Below are 15,810 nucleotides of genomic sequence, written 5' to 3' on the forward strand. Positions count from 1 at the left end.
GGATTCGCTATAAAACATTAATATTTGAGTAAAATTAAGTGAAATTTATTTTAATTTCTATGCTTTTAATTAGTACAATTAAAAATTTGAGCTTTCTAATTCCATACAACTATTTTTATCATTCAAATTAAATCTAAAAATATTAACAAATTTTTTTAACTTGAAATTGCACATCATACCTAAAAGAAATATTTTAAAAATTTATTCATGATCTAATTATGGTTACCAAGTGCATAATTGGTATAAAATAATTTTAAAATAATATATAAATTTTTCATAATTAGCAATATCCAAACTCCAAATAGATTGACTAATCCAAGGTTGAGGCACTGGAGGGGCTTTTTAGTAATTTCAACCCTACATTTCATAAGAATTAAATATGTTTCGATAATAACTTTGATTAGATAAAATTAATAATTACTCAATTATATAAATTAAAAGTAGATTTTAATTAATAGTAGGAGGACTAACTTATCGCTTTATTCAGAATATTTTCATATTCTTGAAAATCTCATTTTTAGAAATAAAATACCTATGCCATGAATTTTTTTTTTTTTTTTGGTTCACTAGATTTGTAGAAATATAAATTAATATATAAGAATCGTGTATTTTTTTTAAATTATCATCATACCCTTAACATGTGTAACAAATATTTAAGAATAATTCTATTTAAAAAAAAAACTCCTAAAAAAGTATTAATTAAATTCATATCCTTAAACAATAAACTTAAAACATTTTGAGGGCAATAAAGTGTTTAAATATTAACTAGTACATTAAATTTTTATAAAATAATATTATTATTTTTATTTAATAAACTAAATATGTCAATTAAAATAAGTATCAATACTTTAATAGACATTTTAAATATTATCTAATTAAAAAATTAATTAATAATTTTTAATTAATATTTGAAACTAATATTAAAATATTTTTGTATTAAAAAATTAACTAATATTGATGCCAATGCTATTTCAGGATTTTTTATTTTAAAATTTAATTATTTTCTAATTAAAAATTAATTAAATTCAAAAAAATATTTATAACAAATATTTATCTATTTTATAATTAAAATAATTAATATTTATGCTAACTTAAATTTTTTATTTTTATTTTGTTAATAATTATTATTCTGAATATAATAATAGATTGTGATTATATTATATTATAAGTGTATTATTGTTTGCAAAAAAAAAAAGTAAGAGCAATTTAGTCCAAAAAGAAGGATTTTCTGATGAAAATAAGATTTTCATAAAACGTACCTATGTGGAGGTGGAAGTAAGATGCTCATGTTTTATGAGAATCCTTTCATTTCCATGAATGTGAACATGTCCGACGCATTAGATTCTCATCCTCAAATAAACTTACTTATGATATGTATGTCATGGACATCACATTGCCGAGAATCTCTAAAGATAGCAAGACCCAAATGCCCCCTTAGAAGTTGGACAAACAAACTATAAGTATGCATATTATAAATTATTTTGTAAAAAAAAATGTTATTTTTTTTTCTAAAGTAAGGCAAAGAATTTCTAAAAAAAAAAATCAAATATTTTAAAATTAAATCAATTTAAATTTTAAAAATTTAATTTTAAATAGGTTAAAATTTGAATCTAAAAATTTTATTAAAGGAAAAATAAAATAAAATAACTAATTGTATTATAAATGAAAAAATAAAAGGTATTCCTCAAAGTAAAATATAAATTCCTCTAACATCTTCTAAAATTATTGTGAAGCGTCTAACATTATATAAACCAAAAAATTGAAAAAAAAAAATAAGATTGAAATCGTAAACCTAGAAGTATTCCCAAATAATAGATTCTAAATTTGTTTGAAATTTTAAAAATGTTAATTAATCATAAATAAATATGTAGAAAATCAAATTTGGAAATCGTATAAATTTATTAATATTGTAAACCTAGAAGTATTCCCAAATAATAGATTCTAATTTTTTAAAAATTTTAAAAATAATAATTAATTATAAATAAATGGGTAGAAAATCAAATTTAAAAATTTTATAAATTTATTAATATTTTCTTAGTAGAAATTATATGTTGAGGTTTTTCAAACAAAATAAAAAATAATAAATGTATATGTTATTTTTATCTACAATGATGTGTAAATACTGAAATTTTAATATTCCACATAATATTAAATAGAATTTCGTGATATCATATTTTATATTTTAAATATTTTTCTTGTATCTCATGTATTTTATAGTTTTAAATAAAATATAAATTTTTAGAAGTAACTTTGATATGCATATTTTAATATTTATAAACTAAATTTTTTATAATATATCATTATTCTATTTTAAATATATCTAAACGTAATGAAGAACTATAAATATTTTATATAATATTATTCACATCAGTCACATGCAATGGACGGGACATATTTACTAGTTTTAATAAAAAGATGCAACCTTTTCTTGATCTTTGAAAACTAGACTTCGCCTAACCATTATTTTTTAAGATTATGCCGCTCTCTAGGCTTGTCTTTTTACTAATTATAAGAGGAGATTTACGTTTGTCAAACAAATCTTAGGAGACATTTATGATTTTTTTTTTTTAACTTCAAGAAATGTTCATGTTTTTTTTCTTCTTAAATCTAAGAGGAGGTTCTTATGATTTTTGAAATCTTAGATAGATTACTCTCTTTCAAGTTCTTTAGTCATAGCTTGCTGTCAAACAGGAATAGAACAAGCTTCGCGATAACTGCGAGGCTCGTGAAGGGAGTCAAGAGTAGAAAAACAGTGAAAGTCACTAAGATAGGTAGAAGGTGCCCTTACCCGACTAGAACGATGGACATCCAAATCAGTGGACTCAAGCGGTGTGGAAGCAACGATAGGATCATCAGACGGTCCAGGTTTAGGAGTGGTAGACGCAGAGGGATCACCTGATGAGCTGGAGGGACCTGGATTAGAAGAGAAAGCGGGAGAGGGATCGAGGGCAGGATCAGTGAAAATGGGGGAGTATGAGAGACAATCGGAAGAAAATGGAGAGATACTAGCGAACATTTTGTATTCCCAAAACTGAATATGCCGAGAGACGCAAAGACGCTTGGCTATGGGGTCATAGCACCAATAACCCTTGTGTTCAATGCCATAACCAAGAAAGCAACAGAGACGAGAGCGAGGTTCAAGTTTTGTATTGAGGTGCAAGCAAAACAAAGCAAGCACAACCAAAGACTTTGAGAAGAGAATAATCAGGTATCGTTCCATATAGAGCCTCATATGGAGATTTATTAGAAAGAGTAGGGGTTAGAACCCGATCAATAGTGTAAACAGCGGTAAGAGCAGCTTCACCCCAAAAGGATTTTGAAAGGGATGCAGAGAAAAGCTGAGAGCGAACAGTGTCAAGAATGTGACGGTGCTTACGTTCGGCTCAGCCATTTTGTTGGGAGGTGGATGGACAAGATGGATGGGGTGAGGTGCCGGCCTCTCAAAGTTCTTCAATGAAAGAGGTAGAAGTATATTTCAGGGCATTATCGGACCAAAAGACTTTAATGGTGTGAGCAAACTGAGTTTTAATCATCTGCTTAAAGTCACGAAAAGCATTAAGTAACCCAGTGCGATCATGCAAAAGATAAATCCATACATACCGAGAGTAATCATCGATAAAAATGACAAAGTAACGAGACCCGCCCTTAGTAAGGATAGGAGCAGGTCCCCAATTATCAAAATGAACCAAATCAAAAGGTGCAGAAGACAAAGAATTACTTTCATTAAAAGGTAAAGCTTTCTGTTTTCCAAGTTGACAAAGCATACAATCAAAATGGTCAAATTTAGCATATCCTAAGCAACCACTAGAAGCTAAAGACTGAACACGAGACAACGAGGCATGACCGAGACGAGAATGCCAAACACTGGAAGACACTACAGCAGAAAGAGATGGAGGAGAATACAAATGAGGCAAATGCAGAGATGTGAGCTCGAAAAGGCGACCAACTTTACGCCCGGTCCCAACAAGCTGACCCGTCTTCGGATACTGCACATCACAACCTTTGTGAGAAAATGTTAAGATCAAACCACATTCAACAAGTTGACCAACAGAAAGGAGATTAAAAGACAAGTTAGGCACAACATATGTTCTAGGCACGGAAAAAGTAGGAGTAGAAATATGACCAAGATGACTAACAGACATATATGAACCATCAGCAGTATAAATTAAGGGAATAGGATTTAAAGATTGCTTATGTGCCACTAAAGAGGAATCAAAGGTCATATGATTGCAACAAGAAGAATCAATAAACCAAGGTGTTGGGGTACCTATGGAGACTGATAAGGCAGTAGAAGTGCGGGATAGAACCTAGGTGATAATTGCCTCAAGGTCAGCTACAGAAAGAGTCGATAAAGGAGGTGCAGAAGATGGAGCAGAAATTGAGGAGCTGGTGGAGACAGCAGCAACTGACTTGGAAGACTAAGAGACCTTAGCCTTGAGAGCATCCCTAACATCCTTAGCCTTCTTCTTAGGACAATCAGAAATAGGGTGACCATCTTCCTTACAATAGTGACACTGGCCATGGAAACAACACGATTTAGAAGATGCAGCAGCTGCAGTAGGAGTAGCCGGAGTAGAGGAACTAGATGGAGCAGTAGCTAAAACCATATATGTAGAATGAGCCTGACGAGTTTGTTGGCATGTCTCCTCAGAAATGAACTCCGCAAGAGCAACCTCAAGTGTAGGAAGAGGAGAGCAATGTAATAAGGAAGCTCAAGTATTCTCAAATTCATCCCGGATATGCATCATAAAGTATATAAACTGACGACGATCCCGATATGCAGCAAAAAGTTTGATCGACTACTCATCAGAAAAAGCAGGGTCAGCTTGAGAAAGCTGATCCCAAAGGCCACTAACCTGAGCATGAAACTCGGTAATAGATTGTTTAGGTTCCTGACGCATCTGGGAAAGCTTGATTTCCAACTGAAACTCAAGAGCAACATCACTGCCACAGTTGTATCGTTTGGCTAAAAAATCCCAAGCAAGTTTGGCATTATGAAATTTTGGAAGCAGACTCTAAATAGTAGGAACAGATGTATTAATAAACCAGAAAATGATCTTACAGTGTGTACTTTTCCATTCATCAAAGGCCTCATCAAACTCTTCTGTTGATTGCGTGACAGTTTTCGTGGGTTTTTGTTTTGTTCCAATAACAAAACACCATAATCTCCGACCAATCAAAAAAACTAATATTTGTTGGATTCAAGTATTGTAGTTTGAGCCATTTAAAACAATTTCTATAGGGCGGACAACATTAGTGAAAGACGCCATAAAGAAAATAGCAATTTAACGGAATCTCAGAGATGAAAACTGGTACTTTGTCAAAGATGGTTATTCATATTCTGCACATGGTGGCCAAAGATGCATGGACAAGAGACAAAAAGTGAAACACAGTAAAAATAAAATAAAATAAAATAAAATAATAAGAATAATAATCAAGTCTCAAGGAGTCACTTTCAAAACCCAGCCACGTCACAAACTAGCCAAAACCGTGGGTAGCTAAGTATCACAGAGAGCCTTTCAAAATCCAGAAGGTGTGGTAGAGAAGGAACCCAAACACCGCCCAATTTGAGTAGGCCTGGCAAAACGGGTCATAACCCGTCGGGTCACCCGGACCCATTTATTTAAAACGGGTTTGGGTTTAAAGAAGTCGATCCGTTTAATAATTGGGCGGGTCACGGGTTGACCCGTTTATAACCGGGTTTGGGCGGGTTACCCGGCGGGTGACCCGTTAATTTGGTTCCTTTATGTCATATATATCACAGATTCACAGTTATCACTTATCACTCACTGTCACTGTCCACTGACTCCAACCCTAACCAAAAATCCCGTAGCCTTCAGCCTTCTGCGCTTCACTCTCCTCTGGTTCTTCTCAGCCTCTCAGCTCTCACTCTCTCAGCCTCTCTCACTCTCTCTCAACCTCTCATCTCGGTCCTCTCCTCTCGGTTTCTAGGCATCTAGCAGCCCAGCCATCGCCGTCACCCACACTGCACGCCATCGTCGTCACCTACGCCACATGCCGTTGCCCACACCGCACGTCGTCACTGTCACCTATGCCGCACGCCGTCACCCACGCCGCACGCTGTCTGCCTGAGTGCCTATACAGCCCGTCCCCCTCCCTCTCACGATCTCGACTCTCCCTCTCGCTCTCAGTTCGGCGTGACAGCAAGTCACAGCATCAACAATCACTCTCCCTCTCTCGGTTCTCTCACTCAATCAGACCCGATCTGGATCTTTCTTTTCCCACTTCATCTTTTTTTTTTTTTTTTAAGATTCAATAAATAAAATAAGTATTTTTAAAAATAAAAAATAAATTTTAAAAATTAAAATATATAATTATTTATTAAACGGGTAACCCGTGACCCGCCCGTTTATTAAACGGACGGGTTAGGGTTGAGATGTGTGTGACCCATTTAATGTTAACCCGTTTATGACCCGCCCGTTTATGACCCGGCCCGTTGACAACCCGCCCAAACCCGACCCGCCCGCCCGTTTTGCCAGGCCTACGTGCAGGGAGCGGCGGCGGCAACTGTTGCTGCGGTCTCTCTTATGCGCTGAACTAGTGAAGACTCGAGAGACGCAGGGACGAGATGAGAGACTGGCAGGGCGCACCGGTTCTGGTTGCTGCATCAGCAGCGAGTGCACGAACGGCGGAGACAAGCGGCGGAGCACGACGACGAACTCGCGTCGTGGAAGACAGAGACGAGGAGAACAGACGGAGAAGACAGAGACTCTGCCCGGGGTGTTGTGCACTGGACTGAAACGGGGGCGGCGGATAGAAACAGGGGGCGGACTGAGGAGCTCCAGACGATTGAGCGACGACGGAGAAGGAACAACTACCAACGATGAGGCGATGGCGTCCGGAACGGCAGCGAGCAAGGGGTTTAAGAAAAAAGAAATTAGGGTTAACTTGACTCTAATACATGTTAGGATTAATGTAAAATTTATTAATCTTTTTTTTTTTGTATGTACAAGGCCATTTTTATGGGAGAAGGAGGCATACAAGAGTACAAGGGTAAGGAAGATATACTAACATAAGTATAAGGGTGTTTTAGGTAATTTTAAATGTAAATTTGTGCATCGTAATCAATTTTTGGAGCTTGTAACTTTTAATTTTTAGAACTTATGAGTTTGAAGCATAAAAGATGAAAGTTAGCCCCTTTTTTCACATTTTGACAAATTATTTTATTTTGTGAGTGTGATCATTTTTTTTTTCCAAATATTACAAAATTATTGATCCATTAATTATAATTCTTAAAAATACATATATATTTTAGTCATTTTAATTATTTTTAAACAGCTTTAAACTTCTTTACCAATTATTAGTCACAAGTAATTTTTTTTTTTCTTCTTAACATCTTCTCTTTGATAAGGAGACCAAATATAATTTTTCAATGATATCAAACAACCCAATTCCATTAGCTACTTAAAAAAAAAAAAAAAAATCGTGTTTTAAAAGCAATAGATGTCAAACTAAGCCGAAGTCCTAACTAAAGGGCCTTTTGAGTTTTAATAGAACTAAGGGCAAAATGTACTTACTTCTTTTTAAGGTTTCACAAAAAGGCATGAGAGGTGAGTATTCTTTGAGGTTTCAATTAAAAACCTTTCTTTAGATTTGATAGCCCTAAGCATTTAATACTTAGGCTAATTCTGCCACTTTTGTCAACTCTAGAGAAGAGTGTAGATGTCTCAAAAATTGAAAAATTTGAGATTTTCTAAATCCAAGATCCACGACTTTTTGTCAATTCTCGTGGAGGTATAAGAGATTTTTAAAATTTTATAGGATGTTTGCATTTTTCGTCAAACCACAAAGGAGATTAGCATCTTTTATCCTAAAATTATGTATTTATGAGACTTTTGAAACTTCAGAGAAGACTTATATCTTTTTGTCAAACTTCAAGAGATATCAATGCATTTTTCTTCAAAATTAAGCATTAAGTGTTAAATATTGAATGTAATCCTGATTTTTGTGAATCAGATTTTGAATATGAAAGGAAACTAGTCTTTGAATCAAACTATTGAATTATTTTAGTCGTTTAGAAATTAACCTAAAAAAAGCTTTTCTTATTTTAACCTTTTAAACTGTCAAGAGCAAATTTGTTTGTAAAAAGTTTCGAGTCATCTGTCAATATAAAAAATATAAATATTTTAATTTTATAAAAAATAATGACTCTAAAATATAAAATATTAGCAAAAACTATTTTTCTTCCAATACAAATGTTATAAAAAATGAAAATAATATTTATAAGAAACAAATATAAAATATATGATAAGGGTCTTGTGCATTATCCTAGATATATAGTAGATGCTTAAGATTTTCTGGTAACGGAGGTTTCACAACCACTTTTAAATTTTGTATGGCTAAACATGCACTATATTTTCCCTTTTCAATGGATGAATGATTTTAGAATTCAGCAAGTTCTTTTGTCTCCTTCAAAAGTTTTTAATCTCTATAATTTTATTAAGAATGTTAAAGACAAGATTTTTAATATACTGCCTACATTACGTACTTCAATTTTAGGATTTTCTTTTACCAATTCATGTATTGCATTGTTCTTGGTTACATTCCATTGACTAGTTAAGTTTATGTTTTACAACTAATATTATATGACCATTCACAAGTTGTGAAAGTATTCTATCCATGACGCTATGTTACATTGATTTAGCATAATTTTTTCTTTGAAATCGGGTTTAGCCCTCATGCTTTTAACTCTAGTGATAGCAAACTCTTGTCATCATTTCTCTCACTTTCCCTCACCCTTCATCCCCTCCTAACAACAAACGAGCATAATGAAGGTTGACGGTGAGTGATTCTCCAATTTCAAGAAGTTCTACTTTCCTTTATTTGAAATATTGAAAGTTTAATTCTCCAATTCATGACTTAAGTAGAGAGATTTCATTCGCAGAGGATTGCCCCCAAAAGAAAAAGAAACAAAAAACTACAAAAATGGTAGTTTAGGATGGGAGATTTGATTCTTATAAGTTAGCTCCTAACCGGCATGCATTGCCATTTGTATTGATTTTGGCAGTTGACGCTAATTAATATTTAGTTACATCAATGATACATTAAAATTTACTCAAATAAAATGAAGTTGAAATTTAAGTAACCATTAATAAACTTATATGTACTTCGGACAATATATTATTTTTAAGTTGTCTCTCTCTTGTCATACTATGTGAAATTACGAAGTAGTCTTTGAGCCATAATAAGATCATTTCAAAGACAAAAATCTCTTTATGCAAATGTGAGTGACTTCGTCTACTCTCGAAATTCAGTCTTAGAGTACTCAAAAACATGACCCATATACGAGATGAGATAAGAGTATAGTTAATTTGTTTTTTCATTAATTTATACCAAAACAGATATAATTAAGAAAATAAAACTTATAGCAAGAGCAAGAATCTCTTGGTCTATATGCTTTCTACTCTTTGTTAGTCCTTTTTACGGAATACCCAAGTGTTACAAAATCATATGCACAAATAATAGTCCATTTAAATATTGGATAATTAAAATTCTATAAAATAAATTAGGTTAACGCCATATATTTTTAATTAAAAAAGCTAATTATAGTATAAATAAATAATATTCCTTGTGTCTTACATAAAGTACAAAATTAAAAAGTAAGCCCTTCTCAACTATATAAGATTCTAAGAGAGTTAAGTTGACTTGTGAGCTACTTGAACTTGAACTCACTTATAATTCAATTCAACTCAATTTTATGTAAGCCCAAAAAGTTTGACGAGCTGCATTCAAATTTTAAATACCATTAGAAAGGCTAGTCAAGTTAACTTGTGAGCTACTTGAACACGACTCACTTATAATTCATTTAAACACAACTCTAAATTCAATTCAACTCCTTTCTGAATTCATTTGAACTCAATTCCATGTAAACCCGAATAGTTTGACGAGTTGCATTGAAATTTTAAATACCGTTAGAAAGGCTAGTCTAATTAAATGAAACTTTTGTAATTTTATTATTTTTATATTATATATGCAATATAATTTATATTTTAAAACATAAATATAATGTTTTATAAGAGATGAGCTTAATCTAATCAAATTTATATTTTAAAAATGTACAATCAAGTCCAGATCAATTGAAATCAACTCAAGTTTTTAGTCTACGACTTTTAAAATCAAGTAAAATTGTCTCAATTACACTCACTTATTCATAGTAAACTAATTAGCGACTGTACAATAGATCCTAGTCCTAAAACACCGCCAATTGCATGACATGCTTTTAAATGGTTGATAGGATCATACATGGATCAAATTATTTTTGTAAATGGGTCATTAAAATGGACAAATGGATCGATCATTCCGTCCATTTTGACCCGGCACACCTTAACCCATATCCCACTCATTCAAGTGTCTGCTCAAAGAATAGGGACAAACACCTGAAAATTGAGTCCAAACCATTGGAAAAAGCCTACAAAAATATCCACTTAAATTGGCCCATTAATACAACTTCAATTATTACTCTTTACCAATGGTATTAAGGATCACGTTCATGATGATCCCAATGTTTTTCATTCAATTTTCTTGCCTTCTAGAGCAAGAATGTAGCTGAGATGGTTGATTGGGATGCATGCTAGGAGCGTATTCCATCTAAACCAACTGCTGTATACATTGGATAATATTAAAAAGTCTAAAGTTCACATTGAAGCGTCTAAGGTTGAGCATGTAATATACCGCAACTTATAGTTCAATGACCAATTTAAAGTAGGAAATGCTCAACACTCCCACACTGCTTCACTCAGTAAGACCCCACCACCTGGGCCCGTGATGTTTTGTATAAACACGGTTGATCTAAAAGCATTTCAAAAGTTCACTACAATTCATGAAGTTTGCCCATAAACTGTTACATCTCATACAGCATTTACTCCATTCCCACCCTACTTCATTCTTGGTGGGCTACGAGTCCCAGCATCCCCTTCTTTTTTGTCTCCATCACATGAACTGTAATAAACTAGTCCAACTACAAATCAAAACCATATGAAAGAGATATAACGTATCAGAAACAATAACCATTACTATTTATTGCCAATAAACTATAAATAAAGATTTAAGAGTCCCTCTATAATAACAGTTAGAGCCGAAGTGCCTGACAGGTTTCTATTACGAAACAAGAGAATATGCCCAAAAGCAGTGAATGACCAACTGTTACATAACCCCCATCTCCCAGCGTATCTAAGTGAACAGAGGAAATAAACAAGGGGCGAAAAACAAAATGAAGAATCACCCAACTATACCCTTTGACTGTATACAATGCTAGTCAAAATCTTGTTTTATATACTGTTGAATTAAGATTAACTGAAGACGAAGACCGCTCTCTGCGCCAAAAAGGGATCTTCACAGAAAAACAGAAGCAGAAAAGTCTCAAGGGGGTTCATGCAGCACTTGAATATACAGCTGCATTTCACGTCGAAAAGGAAAATTACAAGGCTAACAAAATCAAGTCCCACACCCCACAAGCAACACCTTATCATTAGCTTCATTTGTTGCTTTCGAGGAGTTCGTTGCTTTTCATGTTTTCCCCATGTTCACAATCCACTGTGCAGTGGTTTCCTAGTTTTCCAGTGCCATACTGAGTAGTTCTTTTTCAATTTGTTCCCCTAGTTATAGATTTTTACAGGTTTCTCAAATGCATGACGACTCTGCAAAAATTGGGTCCCATAGTCAGAACAGAGTTGACCATTTCTCCCACGTCTCAAGTAAATAACCAACAGAACTTCAGAGGCAGTGGACTGTAAATCTCAACAATAGTTGGACACGCTGCCAAGAAACAATACCTCACATGGGAAAAATGGATCTTGGCAGAATGTTCATCAGCAAAAGCACGTCTTCCCACCCCCAGTCCCAGAGGCATTTCATCAGCCACAAAAAAATTATGGGTGATTTTTCCCAGCATTAGTACTGAACTACCTGTGTGAAGGAGCAGTTTTTACCTGATTAGCTGCATAAGCCCTTTTGGGGGCACTGTCAGAGTGCTCTAACCCAAGGTACTGCTCCCATGCACCATAAACATCTCTCCTCTGCAAAAAGAAAAAAAACAAAACGAGAGAGAGAGAGAGAGAGAGAGAGAGAGAGAGAGAATTATAAATCAGCAAAAGTACCTAATATAGCTTTAAAATCCAAAAAGGGAATAACAAATTAGGATAAACACACACCTGAAAACGACTGGACACAATGTCAGAGTCCTGAAGGTATTCTGGACGATCTAGTGAAAGAAATGCAAACTTCCACTGCACAAAACACAGAAAAAAGAAATGGTATTGAACTTAGTCAATAATTTAGGAAAGAGGTGAGCAGTCTAGCAAATTGGCAAGCTGAGTAGACACAGCGGTACTGCAGCAGCTCCCATCTCCAGGATAAAATGAATCAGATACAGGTATACCTAATGTGCAAAGTGAATCAGATACAAGTATACCTTAGTGAACTCCTCATCTGGAACCTGCAGTTTCTTCTGTATTCGGACTTTAATTTCGGCCAGAGTATCACCTTCATGGATGACCATGAAAAAAGGTTCCCCAAAGTTCTGAATCTGCTGTTAAAAACAAAAGGAAAAAAAGTCAAGGATATGATGTTCAGTAAATAGGCTTTACTGATACAGAAATTTGAAAAAAAAAAAAGGTAGGGGGGGGGGGGGAGGGAAAGCAAAACAAAACAAAACCATTTTGATAGTGCTTAAACAGAGGTGATAATATAAATTACCGTCTGGGTTTGAGATGTATCTTTCGTGAAGTGGTATACATGAATCAGGCGATCATGTGGCCCAAGATTTTTCTCTTCTTCTGGAATCTGTTACCAAATGAAAAATAAAACTAAGAAACAAAGGTTACCCCAGTGTCATGCCAAATAATCCAAAGCAACAACAGAAGAAATAAAATAACAACAATAATAATAATACTCTCATCTCATCTCATCTCATTTTCCACTGGCCCAACCACCAATTGAGTAAATATCAAAGGTACCATCAACCAACAGTGAGGAACCCAAACCTAGAGTCTCAGTGATCAGACAGCAGTTTTACAATAACAATGAATTATCCATGTGAAGCATAAAACTAATATGCACTGCTGTGCACAAGCAAGAACACAAGTGCACACGCATGCGTGCAAACACACACACCACACACACACAAACAGAGAGAGAGAGAGAGAGAGAGAGAGAGAGACTGACCTCTTCTGCCCTAAGTGTCCAGTATTGATCGTTTATGTTTTCAATCTTTTCATTGGGTGGAAAAATCTGCACACATGTGACCTGGAATTAAGCACTACAACAATGAGAATGTGCAATCTGGTCTCATGCAGTACACAGATTGCACAATGGCCACAAAAATTGTGAATCAATGAGAAGCCTCATGCACACAACTCCTTTCTTTCAAGGATCAAAGCTCCTACTGACTTTAAAGTTGTGAAGAAAGCTGACCAAAAAAGAAAAAAAAATTGCAATAATGACCAAGCCAGTGATGGGTTGTATTTTCACAGAATCATTGCATAAATATCCACAGAACACCAAGAAAACAAAATTTAGAGGCTCACTATAATATTTGTTTGTCTCAATTTTAGAAGGATAATTGGTTAGAACTGTAATGGTTATGCAAGGATGAAACTCGCACCTTGTAGATTTTATGATAAAAAACTTCAAGCAGCCTAAGCTCTGCATTAGGATGGGACAGTTCAACCTATACCAGAATACGTCATATGGATAAGAACATGCACAAATAGGGGATTTGAGAATTCAGATTTTACAGAAAATTCTTCCCAGCTAAGGAAGAAAAGGCTACAGTAATCCACAGTTTGAACAGTCTGGAAAGTTTACCTTCATTTTAAGATCGTTGATTACATCCCCCACAGTGCTTTGTTTTGGAAGTCTTATACTGTGAATAACCACCTGGTACAAAAGAATACATTTTTTTTTTAAGGTAAAACCAATTTTATCAAAAGAATATAAATTTTACCACAGAAGAATGCTTAAAATAATCTGCAGGAAATCATAAAATGTTAATCTGCATACTCACTTCATCTCTTGTAGCATAATGAAATGCCACTTTCAGAGTTTTCAAACCTTGTAATTCTGGCAAAGGGATGTCCAACACTTCATAGTACAATATATCAGAACTCTGTCCCAAATAAAAAGTGAAAACAAGTTAAATTATGCAGGCCTTTAAAGTACTTGTAACTAAAGGCCATGAGATTAATTACCTGATTGTAGTGGACTAGCATATCTGACAAATGATCCACTCCCCGGTACCTAATAGGCTGGGGTTTGGGTTGCTGGGAGTAACAGTTGTGAGATGTAAGTCTAATTTTGGATGGATCATCCAAACCAAGGTGGCAAGCTAGTCTTTCAACAACATCATCGTATGTAAAGAGCTTTGACCTGATATTCTCAATGGAAAACAAAAAGTTATTAAATACCAATGCAACTAATATATTTTACAGATGAATGCATGAAACTAATAACCAAACAAAACTAATAACCAAACAATCTCAAAGCAAAGTATGACCAAATTTTCCTTACATCTCCAGACAGAAATCATCCCCCTTGGCTCTTCCGAGGGACCGAAAGTGAACAACCTGAAAAAAATATCAAATCATCCTAACCACATTAGAAGAGGAATTAATAAGAGAAAGGAAACCAAAAAAATGAGTGCTACAAAAGGTCTAGTTGAAAGTTTTTTGGGTTTTTAGTTTTATTTATGTTTTCTGAGATATATATTTCCAATTTCCACTCAACTCCAAAGAAGTGCCAACCTCAATTTGCAATCCAGATGAAAACACAAATAAAGTAAGTTCATGCATCTGGATGATCATTCAATCATCTTGTTTTGTGAGATATATTTGTCATTCCATTCGAACGCACAACTCGTTTTTCATATATATATAAATATATTGGCGTGAATAATAATTTGTTATTTCTACGGTCATTATAAGAAGTAAACATACTAGCTTGCAAACTAGTCCTGAAACTTTATTGGTGCACACAAAAATCCCATTGGTGAAAATGCATTCAGATGGAAACTTCATCAAATCTCTTCTAAATGTTGTACCTTCCAGTAGATACTATTCAAGAAGCATTCATTTCATTATATCTAGCAGAAAATACACACACTACACTTGCTTCATGTCTTGCAACCACTACAATAAAAATTGAACATAATGAACATGAAGAAGAATCCCTACTTAAATAACTGCTTCCAAACAATTCCATACAATCAAGTAAAAAGTACCATTATTAGGGCTGTGGTTTAGAAACATCAGTTGGGTTTTTCAACAAAACAATGCCAAACATATTGGTCTGCGAAAAAGCAAATGCTACCAAACTTCGCACAAAGGGACCCATTCCTTATTCAACAAGCTTACATGTCTCGAAACTGTAAACATGTGTATATATATTGCCTCATCATTATAAAGTAGGTACAAATGTAAAAGCAGTTTATAAATTTGGAAATAGACAAACATAATAATTAAACAAAATAATAAAAAATGGTTACATATGAAAAGAAAAAAAAAATATCTTTATAATATTAATAATTCAGTATCCCAATTAGTTATGGAAATTGATACAAAAACAAATAGCCATGTTAATATAGCTTTTATAATTTAAAGATAATTAATACATCTAAATGTTTCATTCAATACACAATTCTTACTCTTTCACATAAAAAATCCTTCTTTTTTTTTTTTTAAAAAAAGATTTGAAAATGAAAAATTAGGATAATAAAGGACAATATGTCCAATGCTTGGCAGAATGAATAGGACAGAGGTTCCTACTGACATGATTTATTTCCATATATTCTTAGTT

At 33.9% G+C, this 15,810-nt stretch overlaps 1 protein-coding gene across 5 annotated transcripts in view; it reads right to left on the reverse strand.

The window, feature by feature from the left end:
* Window positions 1-10,606: 10,606 nt before the first annotated feature.
* The window catches only part of LOC131149134 (ubiquitin C-terminal hydrolase 12-like), a 106,127-nt gene continuing 100,923 nt past the window's right edge, over window positions 10,607-15,810 (reverse strand). The window contains exons 22-32 of one of the 5 annotated variants that reach the window (XM_058099259.1): window positions 14,527-14,582; window positions 14,208-14,385; window positions 14,024-14,125; window positions 13,825-13,896; window positions 13,622-13,687; window positions 13,183-13,248; window positions 12,715-12,801; window positions 12,431-12,547; window positions 12,171-12,245; window positions 11,949-12,035; window positions 10,607-10,959 (exon numbers count right to left, since the gene is read on the reverse strand). In XM_058099259.1, the coding sequence (XP_057955242.1) occupies window positions 10,951-10,959; window positions 11,949-12,035; window positions 12,171-12,245; window positions 12,431-12,547; window positions 12,715-12,801; window positions 13,183-13,248; window positions 13,622-13,687; window positions 13,825-13,896; window positions 14,024-14,125; window positions 14,208-14,385; window positions 14,527-14,582 (915 nt within the window). In that variant the 3' untranslated portion in view covers window positions 10,607-10,950. Of the gene's footprint in view, window positions 10,979-11,012; window positions 11,658-11,948; window positions 12,036-12,170; window positions 12,246-12,430; window positions 12,548-12,714; window positions 12,802-13,182; window positions 13,264-13,621; window positions 13,688-13,824; window positions 13,897-14,023; window positions 14,126-14,207; window positions 14,386-14,526; window positions 14,583-15,810 lie in introns of those variants that run through there. The other 4 variants (XM_058099258.1, XM_058099257.1, XM_058099255.1 and 1 more) reach the window with 4 other exon arrangements.

Source organism: Malania oleifera, chromosome 2 (assembly GCF_029873635.1).
Source record: "Malania oleifera isolate guangnan ecotype guangnan chromosome 2, ASM2987363v1, whole genome shotgun sequence".
Taxonomy (NCBI): domain Eukaryota; kingdom Viridiplantae; phylum Streptophyta; class Magnoliopsida; order Santalales; family Ximeniaceae; genus Malania; species Malania oleifera.